Source organism: Alosa pseudoharengus, unplaced genomic scaffold (assembly GCF_046254945.1).
Source record: "Alosa pseudoharengus isolate Yale_2024_CS ecotype anadromous, Long Island Sound unplaced genomic scaffold, YU_APseudo_1.1 YU_APseudo_1.1_scf_22, whole genome shotgun sequence".
NCBI lineage: Eukaryota > Metazoa > Chordata > Actinopteri > Clupeiformes > Clupeidae > Alosa > Alosa pseudoharengus.
Genome location: NW_027468680.1, coordinates 30,064,176 through 30,081,235, shown reverse-complemented (window position 1 = coordinate 30,081,235; position 17,060 = coordinate 30,064,176). Strand labels below are relative to the sequence as shown.

Here is a 17,060-nt window from a genome sequence, read left to right as displayed (position 1 = left end):
TACCATTGAGATTACTTAAAACAGGCGCACACTGTAAATGCGCACAAACCGTTGCGGACTATGGAGGAGTCCAAAAGTTTAGAAAGACCGCGATGGGTGGGGTGAGATTTAAATGTTTTGTCCAATCAAAATAGAGATTTTGATGACGTCATTGACACATCCAATAAGAACAGTTCTTTTAAAAAATAAGCACCAATCACAGGACTGGATTGTGGATCACGACAAAAAGAACATTTTTTGAAATTTGTGTACTGAATCGTTTATTTCAGTCACACATGGATTTAGACTGCTTTCAAACAAGGTAGGATGTTGTGCGCTTTTTGAAATCCTAGCGTGAGGCCAACGCAAGCAAATACGTATATTTTATGAATACATTATTCTTGCTAGCGAGCTTGTTGTGTTGTTTTCTGTTTGTGGTGGTGGATGTCTGCTATGATACAAATAGTATATTTAAAAGTAGCTGTAGGATTGCTATCGCTAACGTTAGCAAGCTGTCGCTAGCAGCTACATAAAGATAACTTGCTTTGCCTTCAATTATGTGCAACTACTTTGATCAGTTAACGTTAAGACAACCATAAGTTAACGTTGCAAATTGCTCTTAAACTTAAACCATGCTAGTCGTGTTGATATCCTTGTATCAAATCGCTTTCGGCTAAGGTTATGTCAATCGATGTCGTATTGCCATAAGTTCAGTTAATCAGTTTTCGTTTAGCAGCCAATTAACTGTTCGTTTGTGTCTAGCTGATCTTTGTACAGAGAGGGTAGAAGGTTCTTTGTGTGCATAGCTTTACAAGAGGGGTAGCTAACGTTAAATTTGTTGTACGGTCCAGTGCCGAAAAGACCTCATTGTTAATGGTATTTTACTTTGTTGACAGTAAAACGTCCATTGGGAAATCATATTTGTTGATAGTAATGTTAGAACTTAATACAAACTAATCAAATGTTCATTTGTGTTTACATAGCTTGAATTGGTGTGATGTTTTACTTGTTCGTCTGAAGACTATGCTGGTGTAAGTAGAGTATAATTTTAATCAAAATGAGCTGGGCTGTGGAAGAGTGGAAGGATGGTCTTTCTGGAAAAGCCCTTCAGAAGATACAAGAATTTGAGAGCCAGTTGGACAAACTAAAGAAGGAACGACAACAGAAACAGTTCCAGTTGGAATCATTGGAAGCAGCCCTTCAGAAACAGAAGCAGAAGGTTGGTCCACTCTCTTGTCATTACGGATAAGGTGCTCTAAGCGATACCATGCGTTTTTTTAGGCTAAAACGTTTTATGTCACTTACTGCAAATATCACCTAACCAACCGCTGTAAACAACACTGTAAAAAACCGCGATCTCTGTGGACAGCCCAGCCAAAAACGGCAACAAAAACAACCTGGGCAAACATAGACCATAAAAACATAACAAACTGTTGCCACCGTAAAGGTGGTGATACAATGGTAAACTTGCCTGACTACAATAACAATGTCGTTGGGGAATTTCTCACTGATATTTAGCAACACAATTTTATCTGGAGAATTTTGAATAATCAGAAATAAACAATTGTCCCATCAGAATATTAGGAGTGTGAGGTATCATTCCACAGCAGCATTGCTCAAAAAGTTGCCCCAGCTTGATACCTTTGCAAGATGTCTGAGTCCCTGTTTTCTTTTGTGTACATTAGTTTGACTCTGAAAAAAGTGAAGCCGCTGCTATCAAGAGGGAGAATCAGTCATTAGTTGAGTCATGTGACAACCTGGAGAAGGCCAGGCTGAAACTTAGCCATGATTTCCAAGTCAAGGAGCAGCAGGTGAATTTCCTGGAAGGTCAGCTGAACACCAGCAAGAAACAAATTGAAAGACTGGAACAAGAGCTCAAAAAGTGAGTGAGCATGCAAGTGTTGTGTTAGTGTTTTACAATAATGTGTTTATTTCAAAACAATGATACTCTGTATGGATTTGGACTCCAATATGGATTTGAGGCAAATAATGACTAAAATGTCACCTCTGCATTTTTTACTAAATACTAATTTTTATAATAATTACTAAAATGTACTTTGTTTCATATTTGTCAATGTACTATTTTCCTGAACATATGTATATGTGTGTTTGCTTTACAGGTACAAAAATGAACTGGATAGGTCTCAGAGCTCCAACAGCAGTGAGCTACAGCCATACAGTACTCCGCAGAAGACCTTTGTTGCCCCTGCTACTCCAAGCTATAGGCAACATGGTACAGTTCTATATCCTACTTCATGATGCCTTGCTTAGGTGCATGATCACATTACTAATGAGAGTCGCAACATGAAATTGATTTGAAAAATTGGTCCTTTTGTGTTTGTATTTGCCTTACAGAGTCAAGGTTGGAGGAGCTTCAGGAAAAATACAGCCATGAAGTTGAGGAAAGGAAAAGACTAGAAGCTGAGCTCAAAGTCCTACAAGTCAAAGTAAGCCCCAGAGCGTATTTTCATTCTGAAGGGGTAAGCAATGGTCTCTATTGTTACCATGACTCATCTTGAATTGTTTCTTTTGTTTGTGCATCTTGAAGCTGCTGAACCAGTCGTCCGTCAGTCACAAGGACATTGCACGGCAGCAGACTGGTTCCTCCATATTCCCATGGCAACAGGAGCAGACACCCTCCAAAAGGAGAAACGCCGTGGCCAGCACGATGTGGAACGCAGAGGAAACCCCACTGCGGCAGAGCCAGCAGAGCTCGTTTAGGGCACAGGGAGACAGCACCGGAAACGTCCAGCAAGCGGAGCAGTTCAAGGCACTGAATCAAGGTTTGTATGTCTCCTAAAAGTATTTTATAATGTTGCCAAGAGTGTAATACATGTGTAGTATGCCCAAACATTTGATCAAAGTGTTTCCAAACAAATAATCCTGAAGCTCTGCAATCACAGCTGCTCTCATAAGTGATTTTATTTACAGAGGGCTTTGGAAATGTAAGATAAGATAAATAAAATACTTTACTAATACCAAAGAACATTTGAGTGTCATAAACACACTGCCCTGTGCATGTAGGTTAAACATGTGCAAAAAGGTAAAAATAAGTAAAAGTTAACAAAACAGAAAGAAACAGTTTGCAGCAAGGGGAGTAAATTGAAGTAGTCAAAGCCAGAACACAGTACTTCATATTTTGCCTAGTTGAATGGGAGAGTACATCATATTAACATTTATGTGTACATATACTGTGTGCCTGCATGGTTTTCTCGATTGGTGAACATGGAGTTTGTAAATCCCTTTTGCCCTACTTGTGCCTTGATCTGAGTATTAAACGTTTTATCCTAGTGACACTTTATATAGAGAGTGCTGTAACTTCCATGGCCTCTCCTTTTGATAACTTAAAGGGACACCAGGCAACGTTTTCGTGTTACTCATCTTCGTGAGTCGGTATATGGTTAAATGACTCATTACAGGGCGAATGAAGACTCTCTCGCCCGCCCCTACTGCCTGTAGGAAGAATATCCCGCTTGCAAGTTCAGTGTATCGTACCCGCCGACCGAAGCAGGATCAGTTTACATCCTTCATCCACAGCACAGAGGCAGGCTAAAGAAACGCTAGCGATTGTTGCAAACGTGTGTATAATGGCAGAGCCGGCGAAGAAGCAGCGAAAACCCTTGACTGAAGATGCAAAGAAAAGGAAAACAGCTTCAGACCGAGCGAGGGGGACTTTCGCAGAGAAAAAGCATCAGGCTTGCCTGGTGTCCCTTTAAATATGATATTGTGCATGTTCATTGTATGACTAGAAATGTTCATGTTTATGTAAACATGTTTATATAATTTTTTCATAGATCTTAAAATTAAGGTCACGGAGCTGGAGCACCGTCTTCAGGCACAGGAGAAGGACATCAAGAATCAGATGAATAAGTTTAATGAGACCCAAAGTCAGCTGGACAAGGCTAAAAAGGACCTTGCCGAGAAGGAGAGGGCCCTGACTAAGTCAAAGGATGACTTGGCTAAAATGACAACACAACATGAGCAGGCTGTGGCAAAGGTAAGAGTAGCAAATACATCTTCACTGTAAATGTAATTAATATTTGTATTATATTATTTTTCATTTGACCATTGTTCCAAATGTACATTGACTTGACTATTCAAAATGAATGCTTATTATTGCACTGAATATTATTGTATAGGCCTGTACATGGTCTAAATAACACTGAATGATTTAAAGAAATTCACTCTGTGTTGTGTATGTTCATTTTAGTGTACATCAGTGGAACAGAAATTGAAGCATGTGACTGAAGAGATGAACTGCCAAAGGCACAACTCTGATAGCACACGGCGGACCCTGGAGCAGAAGATCAAAGACCAGGAGAAAGAGTCGCAAAAAGTAAATAGCTTAATCATTACAAAATTATTGGTAATGGTTTTTGGTTTTCTTGGATGTGAAATGTCTTGGATTATGCATATTTTAAGTGGTTTCTCTTCTCATTTCCCTTTTACAGGAACTTGCTCACCTGCAAAACTCCCATCAAGCTTTGGATCAGCAGTTCAATCAAACAAAAACTAAAATGAGCCAGGAGATCCAGCAAGCGAAGAAAGAATGCAACATGTTGCAATCGGAAGTTGATAAGGTACTAAACTAACTTTGATCCTGACATATCCTCACAGTGAATTGTTTATGCTCTGACATCCAAGCTCAAACTTAACATGTTTCTTTTCTAAAGGTAACTGCACTGAAGAATCGCTTGGAGAAAGATCTGGAAGAACTAAAACAGAGGCTCTTCAAATCTGAGCAGGGACTCCAGGCTAGTCAAACAAAGGAAATGGAGCTTAAGAAGAAATGTGATGTACGTATTTATCCCGCTTGTTCAATTATTTTCATCCATTATTGTTTATCCAATGCATCTTCTTTGGATGGATGAAGGCAAATACCCATGGTTGTGGTGTCTAATTCTTTATCTTACTTCTATCTCTATCTATCTATCTATCTATTCATCTATCTTTCCTTCATAGGAGATGCAAAGAGAGCACAACAACCTTAGCAGTCAACTGCAACAAGGAACCAAAAGACTGAATCAACTTGAAGAAGAATGTAAAAGTAGTGAACAGAGCCTTAAGCAGAGCCGTAACATGGTGGAAGACTTAAAAGGTAGGGTGTGTCTGGATGGGTGGGTGGGTCTGTTAATGTTCATAATCAGATTGTACAAATTAAATTGTCATTGTAGAGCTGGTAATGGTGAAGATAAGAAGAGTTAATTTGCAAAAACAAGCTCCAACTCTCATTTTTACAAAAACAAGAAAAAAGTATTTTTAATGTATATTCCAGGTAATCTAATCAAACCAAACTTTTGATTAAGTAAAAATAAATCACAGCAGCTGAAATGGCACTTGTTTTCCCCCAAATGAACTTGATATTTAGTTATGGTAATATGATGGACCTTTCTTTTCTCTCTCTCCCTTGCATTTTGTTGTATTACTTGAGGTAGATTCACACTTTGTCACTGAACCTTTTCATAAGTTCACCTGGTCCCAGTCTACTTTAATTCCACCAGCTGTGTGTGTGTGTGTGTGTGTATGTATGTATGTATCAGGGTTCCTACGCAGTATGGAAAACCTGGAAAAGTATGGAATTTGATTTTAGTAATTTCCAGGTCTGGATAAGTATGGAAAAAAGAAACAAGGGTATGGAGAAATATTTGTGTTTCCAGACTATTGCATTTGCAGTACTAATCACTTCACTCAGGTCATAATGAACCATTCCTACTGTTGTGTAGCTTAACTGTCAGTCCCCATCGTCAAGTTACAACTATGATACAACTAAGATACAACTAAAAATGACCCAGCTAAATGGACGAATATTAAGTGTCATTTTTTAATTCACTTCAGTTGTCCATACCTTTGTTTTCACCGAGTTATCCCAAACCAGAAGTGGCCGCAATGTCGAGAATATGGTCAGAAAAATCTACCGAGAAGTTTGGAAATTTGAGTATGGAAAAAGTATGGAATTTTGAAATGCAAAATGTGTAGGAACCCTGATGTATGTATGTATGTATGTATGTATGTATATATATATATGTAAATAAATAAATTGTACAGAAAATGTTGAGATGAATAGTTACTAAATGTATTGAAATTAACCTGTCCAACCCCAACTTTTTGTTCCACAGCCAAAACTGAAGCTCAGACTGAAGAACTGAAAGCCCTTAACAAAAAACTAGAGTGTCAAAGCCAGTCCAGTTCTCAAGACCTTGACAACCTTAAAAAATCTCTCAGTGCTCTGGAGGCAAAGGAAAAGTCATGTCAAGAAGACTTAAACAAACAAAAGTTAGAAGTTGAGCAGCTACAGAATAAACTTCAGGGACTAGAGAGAGAGAAGCATGATCTTCAAATGACCACAGAAGCAAAGCAAAATGAAATTGAGGAGGTCAAGCGGGAATATGAAAAGATCGTAGAGTGGAAAAATGAAAAGGGTAATTTGATTGAAAATGTAGAATCAGATCGTAATACGATGCAGAGCAAAATTGATGAATTGGAAAAAACCTCAATGACATTGGATGGTGCAAACAAATGTCTCCAGCAGAAACTCCAAGATCTAGACAGAGAGAAGCAGAATCAGATTGACTCCCTCAAAGGTGAGCTTCTCAACAAGTGCATGGAACTTGAAGAGAAGAGTTGCAAGTATGATGAAATGGTTCAGAAATACAACGAGGCCGGTCAGAAGCATACCAAGGAAGCTGAGAATACTATGGTGCAGATAAAAATGCTCCAGGACCAAGTGAAGGATCTGGAAATGAAACTTCAAGTGGAGAATAACAAGACTGAGAGGATGGAACAGTCTCATAGTGAACTGCTGGCACAGTATGAAAGTGCCTGTGATTTGGCCAAATCTAAAGACTCCATTATCGAGCTTAATCAAAATGAAATTGCCCACCTCCAGGAGAATGCATCGCATTCAAATGCTGAGCAGGAGCAGCTATTAGCAAGGTTTGAGGAGGAAAAGAGCACTCTGATGAAGGAGTGTGAGGAGAACCTGGTTGCAAAAGTCAATGAAGCCGAGCAAGCAAACCTGAACTTGCTGAAATGTGAACAGGACATTCTGTTGTTGCAGGATCAAGTCACCTCACTTGAATCTGCACTGAAATTCCAGAAAGGGTTGAGCACAGAATTGCAGTCAAAACATGCAGATCTTCTTAAAGTAAACGAAGATCTTACACAGAAGATTTCTGAAGCTGAAAAGAGGGAGGAAGAGCTTTTGAATGAGGTGAAAGCCCTGACTGAGCAGATAAAGTCCCTTAGTGCCCTCCAAGATCAATGCACTGAATTTGCTGCTGCTGCAGAAGAAAGCAAACTAGCATTAGAGAATCTACAAGAAACCCACAAACAAACTGTAGAGGAATTACAGACTCAAAAGACAACAATGGAGAAATTTGACATTCAAATCAGTGTGGTGGAAAATGACATATCCAATCTAGAGCGAGAAAAGGCTGAGTTGATCGAGAACTTCAAAAGAGCAGAAACAGAAAAGGATGATCTGTCCGCAATGTATCAGACCATGTCAGAAGTTCACAATGCTGTTTGCAAGGAAAAAGCAGATCTACAAAATCGTATTTCAGAAATATTAGCTGAGCTTACAGAGAAAGTAGGAGTGCTTGAGACTCTAAAAATTGACCTTCAGGCTTCAAATTTGTTCTGTGTTGAGCTGAAGAGCAATGTTGAATCCATTCAAAAACAGCATGATACTGTTGTAGATCTAAATTCAAATTTGGAGAAGAGTTTGGAAGAGAAAATTGACAGGATTGGATCACTGGAGGCAGAAATTAAAGAACGCTCTGAAAAGTTCACAGAAGCAGCTGAAGCTCATGTTGCTGAATTGGAAAAACATCTTCAAAAACACAAGAATTTGAAGGAACAACTGCATGTTGTTAAGACTCAGCTCCAGGAAAAATGCCAGGAGGCTGCAGAAGTTGAGAACAAAATTACCAGTTTGCTATCTGAGATGTCCAGGCTGAAGGAGGATCTTGCAGTAAGTAACTCCAAGCTCAAGGAAGTCAGTGAGGCCAATGTTCAGATCAGTCAGGAGATGTCAAGTTGTAAACAGTCTGCACAGGAACTGCTCCAGTCACATTCACAAGAACTGGAGACATTGAGAGTGTCTTTGGATACAGCTAAGAGCAACGAAGAAAGCAAGCATTTTGAGATTCAGAAACTTAAAGACCAGTTGCGCGAGGCAGATATGGAAAGGTCTAAGGCATCTGATGCACTGAAAGAGAAGAACATAAGTATGAACAAAATCAAAGTCCAGCTTGAAATGCTCCAGATGGACTTGGAAGATAACGAGGCCTGCATTACTTCCTTTGACTCCCAGATTGAGGAGCTTAAAGGCAGTGTTAGTGTTCTTGAGGAAAAGCTTGACAAAAGTGAAGCTCAAAGATCCAACCTGGAAGTGGCACTGGACAGTGCTCAAGAGCAGCTATCAACAAAAACCACTGAGATCTTACAATTGACTGCAAGCTTGGAAGATATCCACAAACAGCAACACAATAATTCAGTCTTGACCTCTGAATTACAGTCTTTGCAAATCGCAAATGAAAATCTCAAAATGGCCTTGGAGGCAGAAGTATGTAAACACACAAATATTGAGACAATCCATAACAGTCTGACTGAACAAAAACACAAAGTAGAAAAAGATCTGCTGGAACTTCAAAAGGACTACCAGAATGCTCTTGAGGAGTTAGATTCATTAAAGCAGAAGAATGACTGTCTTCAAGAAGTTATCCAAAATCTTACAGATGAATCACAGACCCTCAAAACAGCCCAAGAGCAAGCAAGACAACAGATGGAGAACACAGTGGTGAAAAATAAAGAGTTTCAAGAAGAGCACACAAAACTCTCCCAACAGCTTGTCATTTTGCAGAAGGAGCAATCTCTTTTCAGTGACCAGTACAACCAGCTGCAGTCTCAAGTGGTAGAACAGCAGTCACTTATTGAACAGCTTAGAGAGAATAAGAACCAAGATCGGTCATTGAATTCTGACGATGCAATCCAACAGGAGTATGCTGAGGAAGAAAACGATGTGGCCCAGCAATCTGAGAATTTGGAGACCAGCATTCCTATTGAGGACAGTTTCCCCACACTGTTCAGTTCAACTCATGAGAATTCAGAAACTGAATCTAAAGCTCTTGAAAGATCTGAGTCAGGGAATGAAGAGGATGGTCATAGCACAGTTGAAGAACAGTTGCAGCTAAAGTCACGAGAGCTAGAGGAACTCTCCAATGCCTTTGAAGAGGCTGTCCGAACCCTTGAGGAACAAAGAGAGGTTCAGCTGGAACAGCTCAGATGTCGGCATACTGCTGAACTAAAGAACTTGGAACAAAAAATGGACAGTGTCAAGCTTGACCTGGAGGCAAAACTTGTAGACGAAAGGCAGCACACTGAGATGTTGTCCTCACAGCTAGAGGTGGCCAGACAACAAATGGAAGAACTAAACCTCGCCTCACAGTCTCTGCTTCCAGATGACCACCAGGGCAATGTCTCACAGGTAAGCCACATGTGGCCCTTTTCCACTATGGTTATGCTAAATATCATAGTGGTGTGCCGTGAGACTTTTGTCATAGTAAATGGTGTACCGTAAGAGAAAAAAGTTTGTTAAACACTGAGTTAGATATGTTGGTCTGTAAATTCTACATGGAATTTGTATGCATTCATCAATTTGTTTTTTTAATCAATTTTATCTGTTAAATCCTTTCATTACAGACAGCCACAGCAGATTCCTCTCCAGCAGAGATGAAAGAGGAATGTCCTAAGGAGGAAGAGTTTGATGATGGTGAATTCTTTGATGCCCCAGGTTCTCTGGATGAATCCACCACTCCAGAGACAGTGAATAATAATGCTGGAAAACCCTTGACTGACTACGTTTCAGATAACCCTAAAGAACAAGAAATCTCACCGATGGAACTACAGGCAAATCAGGACACAATTAAAAGGCAAGAGGGCAATCTGCAGGAGCTGCACGCTCAATATGAACTTTTAACCACTGAGATGGCTATGCGAAAAGATTTGTGTAAGGAGATGGAGAACAAAGTCCATGAATTGGCTAAGGAGAATTCAGAATCCCTTGATAAGTTGGCCTCTGTCATTGGGGAGAAACAGGTGCTTAAGTCTCAGGTTGAGGCAATGACTGAAGAGATCAGCTCGTTGACGCTGCAGCTACAAACCTCAAATTCTCAACTCTCAGATGTACTTGAGATGCTGGAGAACTTAGAACACTCTAAAGGTGGCTGGGATGAGAAATTCCTCCAGATTGAGAGTGAACTGAAAAGAACCAGATCAGAGAAGGCCAACTTGGAGAAACACATTTTGTCCATGGAGGTTGATCTTGAGAGCATGCAGGAGCAGATGCAGAAGTTAGAGACTGAACTTGAGTTGAGCAGAAAAGCTAACATTTCTCTTGAACAAGAACTGAATAAAGCAGTGACTGAAAGAGGGCAGCTGAAGCAAGAGCTCTTTTCATGTTCAGAGGAGAGGGAGAGTGAAAGTCAGTCCCTCATGAAGTTGAAGGAAAAGGCTGACATTTTGGAAAAGAACAATCTTGATGCAAGAGAATTGATAAAAATACTTGAAGAGGACATTCATACAGGAAAGAAACAGTTAGAGGAGGCTTCCAACAAAATTGATATCCTTGTCAAAGAAAAAGAACAATTGTTAGAAGAAGTGCAGTTAATAGAGCAAAATATTGCAACCCTCAAAGAAGAGAAAACTGAAATGGTTACAGAATTTAGGCAGCTAAAAGATGGAGAGAACACTGTTCTTAGAGAAACTGAGAGCATGGTATCAAAAATTGATTCCTTGCAGGAAGAGAACGCCAAACTTTCTCAGTCACTCGAGTCTTCCCTCCTGGAGAAAGGGGAGATTGCCTCACGATTGAACTCCACTCAAGAAGAGGTGGCCCAAATGAGAACTGGAATTGAGAAACTGAAGGTTCGCATCGAGTCGGATGAACGGAAGAAGAACCACATGAGTCAGCTCCTGAAAGCTGCCCAGAGGAAGGCTGACACACTGCAGGACAACATTGAAAAGCTTGAGAGAGAAAGTGAGATTTCTGAACAGAACCTTGAGGAAGCAGTCCTGCAGGCAGAAACTGCTAAAGCAGAACTTGAAGAGCTTGAAGCTGAGAAGGCAGCTCTTTCTGCGAAAATCGATGAAATGGCCAAGGAACTGAGCAACCTTCAAGAAGAGAAGGACAGACTTGAAAAGGAGCTCCTCCAAAGAATTGAAGAAATGAAGGCTTCCATGCAGGAAGTGTCCCAGAAGCTTGTTAGTGCTGAACAAGCCAATAAAGATGCAGAGGTCAACCAGGAGACTGTTGTTGGTGAGCTCCAGTCCAGACTTGGTGCCACTGAGGGCGAACTTCAGACCTGCAGAAATGAGCTTGAAACCACACAGCTCAAAGAACAAGATGCAACCCGTCAACTTTTGTCTTTACAAACAGCAAACAAGGAACTTGAGCAGAGACTTCAGAATGCTGAAGAGCTACAGGCCAGCCTACAGTCAGTGAACCAATCTCTCCAGAATGACTTGGCATTCAGACAACAGGAGATTAGCGAGAGGGAAGAGGAGAAAGAAAAGCTGAGCTCTCAACTTGCAGAGTTGCGGGGGCTGGTGGATGAGCGGCTACAGTGGGAAGAAGCAAGGGAGCATCTGAAGGCTGTCGCCGTAGAGTGGGAGGAGAAGGTACAGGCGGAGTCCGTTAAAAACGAAACGCTGCGGATCAATGCTACTTCCCTCCAAAGCAATGTTGAGCAACTGGAAACCCAACTAGAAGCTGCAAAGGTGATGAATACAGAGCTCACTGAAAAGGTGTGTATGACAGAAAATGTACAAGTACTTCTCAAAATTCACTTTACTTGTCATAAGTTTTCATATGCTTCATAATTTTTAAAGTGCTTATTTGTATGTTGCTTTTTAGATGAATGCATTACAAGAAAGCAACTTGAATCTTCAGAACCAACTTGAGAATGCAGGCAGTGCAGCGAAAGATGTTTTTCAGCAAAACCTAAACTCACTCAACATTCAACTTCAAGAGAGTCAGAAGGAAGCACTGAACTATAAAGTAAGAATTTAAATGCTTTCTTTTTAGGGTCTTGCTGTGTGTTTACATCTATTCTGTGTTGTTGGTTTTCCCAATTGATTTGCCTTTCAGAAGTAATTTGTGTGTTACTGCAGTGTTTGTCTTGCTCCATTTATATAGAACTTGTTTTGCCTTTGTTCAGCTATCCTTAGAAACATTGGCAGGGGAGAAGGAGGAACTGGCAAAAAACCTGGTGGGAATACAGGAAACTCTTGTTGAAATGAAGGAGAGGCAAATCAGACAGGAAGATGCCCTGAAACAGGCTCAGCAACAGGCAAGTGACCAAGTGTTGTTGCTTTTTGTTTTTTTGCATTTTACACATCAGTTTTTAGGCATGCAATTCCCTCCATTTTTTTTTTTTTCAACAAAAAATCTACATACATGTACAATATATGTAATATGTGCAATATATTTATTCTGTATGATTCACTTTTCATCCTCATGTGTTTAGCCTGTGTTTTGCATTTCCATTGTCAAATGTATTTGCCATTAATTGTTACCATGTACAAGACTAAACTCCTGTTTCGATCAATGCCATTTGATCTGAACTTGAACTGTCTCGTGCAGCACGTGGAGGAGCTGAGGGCCGCGAGGGAGGAGATGGCGGCGGCCGAGAGCAAGGCCACAGAGCTCTTATCTGACACCAGCAGCCTGCGGGCCAGGGAGCAGGAGCTGACATCTGCCCTAGCAGCGCTGCAGAGTCAACATGACCTGTGCAAACCCACCCAGGTGAGCCCAGCCACCTCATACCAGAGAAAGCCTGGTGACCTATAGTGTGTGTGTGTGTGTGTGTGTGTGTGTGTGTGTGTGTGTGTGGCTATCCTTAAGTTGCACTTTTAGCTGATTTGATTAGCAGAGTACAACTATGAATTGTAATTATTCAATTAAACATCTCCATATCTTCAAATACTGCATTCTATATGTGAATAGAAGAGAATAATCAAGTGATGCTTTTATAAAAGTGTGTGGGTGGTTAGATTGTTTTGCATTTATCCTGTCCTTCTGCCAGTCATTAAGTTCACATAGTGCATTTATGCTACTTTTTGATAGGATGAGCTGAACTCAAAAATAGCTAAGCTGTCCAATGAGAGGGACGGCATCCTCAGCAAGATGAACCTGTGGATGAAGTCGTGCAAGCAGCTTGAGAGCGAGAAGCAAGCCCTGGTGGAGGAGAACCAGAGACAGGGAGAGGTCATCACAGGCCTGAAGGGCTCACCGAAACAAGGTAGAGCCCAATGAAATATCAAGACAGCTATAGTAGATGGGTCGTGCTTTTATCAGAAAGATGAATGAAGAAATGTATTCCTGTAAATATACTGACCCCCAGTATTAACTTCAGGGCTGCAGACATTTTGCAAAATGTATGTATAAAGTGTTATTTATAATTGGGAAATTATGGTAAATTAAATGAAAGCTTCAGTTTGCAATCTGTTTCTGATTATTTTAGCAGTTGACAGTGACGGCAGTGATGAAGACCTGAAGGCTGAGCTGGACGAGCTGAAGGAGGCTCTGGAGGAGAAGACCAAGGAGGCAGACGAGAGCATGGACCGCTACTGCAGCCTGATGGTCAAAGTGCACAAGCTGGAGGAGGCCAATGAGTGCCTCCAGAACAAGCTCAAGCAGCTCACCAGCAAGGCCAGGAAGTCTACATCAGCCAGTGCCACCCAATCAGAAGCCAGTAAGAGTAACGACACAGAGAACACTATGCCCACTGGCAGAAAGGACCCGGATGGACAAGCCTCGGCCAAGAGGCCCAGGGCGCTGGCCGAAACCCCGATCAAGGCCCAGGAGGCACTGGAGAATCTCGCCAAGAGACTGAGGGCAGGAGCGACACCCCAGCCTCGCCTGGAGGAGGAGCCATTTAGCCCTGAGGGACTGCCCGACCGTGTAATGAAAGGTGCTGGAATTTAAACTGATCTGGAGCAACACTGTTGTGGCATCAGGTCACATTCTTTTGAAATGCGGCTCAAAAATACCTTCCTTTTATTGTGATATTGTGAAGGATGAAAGATTGCATCAGTACTTAAGAATCCTGCTGTTTATTCAGGGAAAAAAAGTTGCTCTTTGAACAGTTGTGTGTCTTAAATATATATTGTTGTTGTTGTTCCTGTTCCTCTCGCTCACTGTCTGTTGTGACTACTCAGGCTTTGCTGACATCCCCAGGGGTGAGATGAGTCCCTTCATCATGCGCCGGACAGCAGTGCAGAGGTCCAGCCCGCGGCTGGCTGCCCGGAGGTCTCCGGCCGACCCCTCCACATGTGGCCCAAAACCGCCAGCAGAGGACAGCAGTTCGCAAGAAGTGAGTCTTGCATGTGTCTCGTGCACACACACACAGAGTCTCTCTCTCTCTCTCTCTCTCTCTCTCTCTCTCTCAACAAGAGCCTGACCACCGCGGCTTTGCATTTTGCTCTGGCTTTTAAAGCCTCAGCATCGCAGTCATAGCACGTTTACAATTGTGTGAAAGCCTCTAATTCTACACTGTTAACTCCCGTAAGAAGAGCGTGTCTTTTTATTTACAGATCAATGAGATCCATTTGATGCGCATAATTTGTCGATTTGAGCTATCCTCACGCACGTACACTCGCATTCCTGTCAGTGCCAGGAGCAGCACCTCTTGATGTGTTAGATAGTCGTGGGGTGGCATTAGCACGATGTCATTGCTAAGGAGAGCATTTTCTGTGTTGCTTTGGGAGACCAAAGGGGGGTGAGTCTTAGCTTCTCCTTCGTGGCTCTCGTTAGGTCATCTTAACCTGGGTCACTCTACCTTTAGCTATCCCTCCGACTCAGGGACTCATGATGGAGATGGACTTAAGGGAGGCTGAAGTCCATTCATAAGAAGCTTGCCAGTATCAGGCTGACCTAGGTTTATTTCTTTATACGTGTGAGTTTTTCATTGAAGTCACGCTCCTATAAATCTCTCTTCTTTTTTTCCGAATCAGAGGAGATGGATGGAAAGAAAATTAGGCTCTTTCTTTTTTTCATTATGTGGGAAAACGTTGTGTCTTAGATGGGAGGCTTCAGGTCTGAATAGAATGTATTGTTCTCTCTCTCTCTCTCTCACTCACTCACTCACACACACTCTCACACACACTCATACTCATACACCATACACGCCTTTTTGAAATACCTGCAATTTGGAACATGATGGGGTTAACTCTGGAGAGAAAGTTATTTCTGTCCCTCCCTTTTCTGTAGGTCTCTTTCACACCTTCCCCACTTGACCCAAGCTGTTTTTCTCAAACATTTTGGTGGTTTTGTTTTTGTTTTTCTTTTCTTTTTTTTATTTTAAGGGACCGAGTACAAGGGAACATCCATTGTAGAGCTTCAGTGTGGTGGAAATCGAAAAGTAAACCAGTACGAGTTCCCCCCTTTCACACGTGTTGACACAGAGAATAACTTAATCTCTTTGGGGTTTATGGCTTTCTGGGAAAGCATTGCTCAACGAGGCTGCTTAGATTAGATGGGGTCTCTGGCTCTCACCCTTTCTGCTCCCCCACTCCATCCCCACCCCTTAATTGACCGGGGTCCACCAGGGCCGTGTGTTAGCCAGGGGTGCTGTGTCGGCCCAAGTTCAGGCTTATCCATCAGGTTCGGTGAGGGCACAGTGGGTCAGGTTCATTCAGGCAGATGAGGCTCCTGGCTGTTTGGGTCAGAACCAATTTCAGACTTCTCTGCTGACGACCCCGGAACGTGCCAATTCCAGGAATCATTCAAGCGTTGCTAAGCTCCAGTCCCATTCTTCTCTAAGTGAATTTCCCATCGCTGAGTGGCACTCCATTCATAAAATGACTTCCTGCTTCATCTGGCTCATTCGAGTCTGAGTCATTGGTGATGGTTACAGAATGGTTATGGTTTCAATATAGCTTCTGGAAAGTTGACACACATATAAGTTATAAAGAAGTGAGCAAAAAATATGTGTTATTGAAATATTATTGTATCTGATTGTGCACATTGACTCAAGACTACAAGAGAGTGTACATACACTTTACGTTTTCCTACTTGAAAAATGGTGAATCGCCACAATGTAAACATCGCTAACACACACTTCCCTCCTCTACCTCCTTTCTACCACTTTTTCCTACTACCACACTAGTTTGAATGTTTTTCTTCATTCTGTAAGTGGCTTTGGATAAAATGTCTGCTAAATGGAAAAAAATGGGTTTACAGGGTAACTTCACAATTTTTTCTTCATCTCTTCAGACTGGAGGCGTCTCCAGCATCCTGTCCTCAGTGACCAACAGTCCCAGGCCCAGGGGACCGGAGAGCCCTGTGGTCAGCGCAGACCAGAGGAAGACCAGACGCTCCAGCAGCTCCCGCAGAGCCTCCAGCCAGCACGGCGAACACCGACCACCAGCCACCCCTGCCAGGCAGGATGAGAACTGCCACGTGCAGTAATGTGCTGATCGCTGATCTTTTGTACATGGGTGTGTGTTGGTCACATTCATATCATACTTTAACTCATCTCATTCACTCAAGTTTTTACACTCCATGATAAGGTTTATAATTACTCACCCTTGTTGATCTTTCACCTTTCAGTAAAAATGTATGTGTTTGTCCGTACTTTCTAAACCTGTTGATGTTACAAACATTGACTAGATGAACATAATTATTAGACACTGCTTTGTACAGATAGATGATGCTCTAATTAAATTTTGTAGATTTGTTCAATTTTGTACATCTTTTTTTAAGTAAACATGTTAATGATTTTCATCAAAATAGTTTCCTGTTGTCTTTAGGGTTTTAATGGTTAATGTCACAGGCACTTATAGTGCATAAAGCACTAGTCCGTTCCAACCCTGCCCTCTCATAGTGGTATCTCATGAGCTGGTCTATCTCCCTTAAAGGGACACCAGGCAAGCCTGATGCTTTTTCTCTACGAAAATCCCCCTCGCTTGGTCTGAAGCTGTTTTCCTTTTCTTTGCGTTTTCCGTCAAGGGTTTTCACTGCTTCTTCGCCGGCTCTGCCATTATACACACGTTTGCAACAATCGCTAGCGTTTCGTTAG

At 41.7% G+C, this 17,060-nt stretch overlaps 1 protein-coding gene across 2 annotated transcripts; it reads left to right on the top strand.

The window, feature by feature from the left end:
* The first annotated feature begins 267 nt into the window (after positions 1-267).
* On the top strand, positions 268-16,860 carry cenpf (centromere protein F). 2 transcript variants are annotated; one of them, XM_076299663.1, is made up of 20 exons: positions 268-301; positions 1,000-1,198; positions 1,665-1,861; positions 2,100-2,212; positions 2,335-2,426; positions 2,528-2,762; positions 3,774-3,976; positions 4,190-4,315; positions 4,431-4,559; positions 4,653-4,775; positions 4,942-5,077; positions 6,096-9,466; positions 9,682-11,784; positions 11,894-12,037; positions 12,198-12,329; positions 12,623-12,784; positions 13,106-13,280; positions 13,506-13,952; positions 14,200-14,354; positions 16,256-16,860. In XM_076299663.1, exons 2-20 carry the CDS (start codon positions 1,037-1,039, stop codon positions 16,448-16,450), a joined length of 8,400 nt encoding a protein of 2,799 aa, XP_076155778.1. In that variant the 5' UTR covers positions 268-301; positions 1,000-1,036; the 3' UTR covers positions 16,451-16,860. The 2 variants fall into 2 exon arrangements, with proteins under 2 accessions (XP_076155778.1, XP_076155777.1); XM_076299662.1 differs by having other exon boundaries at positions 13,503-13,952; positions 16,256-16,859.
* Positions 16,861-17,060: the final 200 nt, after the last annotated feature.

Excerpts from the sequence above, each read along its gene's own strand:
- cenpf (XM_076299662.1), top strand. The coding sequence starts at position 1,037 with ATGAGCTGGGCTGTGGAAGAGTGGAAGGATGGTCTTTCTGGAAAAGCC. Across the intron at positions 4,560-4,652 it reads TGCAATCGGAAGTTGATAAG|GTAACTGCACTGAAGAATCG; the intron begins GTACTAAACTAA and ends TCTTTTCTAAAG. Across the intron at positions 9,467-9,681 it reads ACCAGGGCAATGTCTCACAG|ACAGCCACAGCAGATTCCTC; the intron begins GTAAGCCACATG and ends CTTTCATTACAG.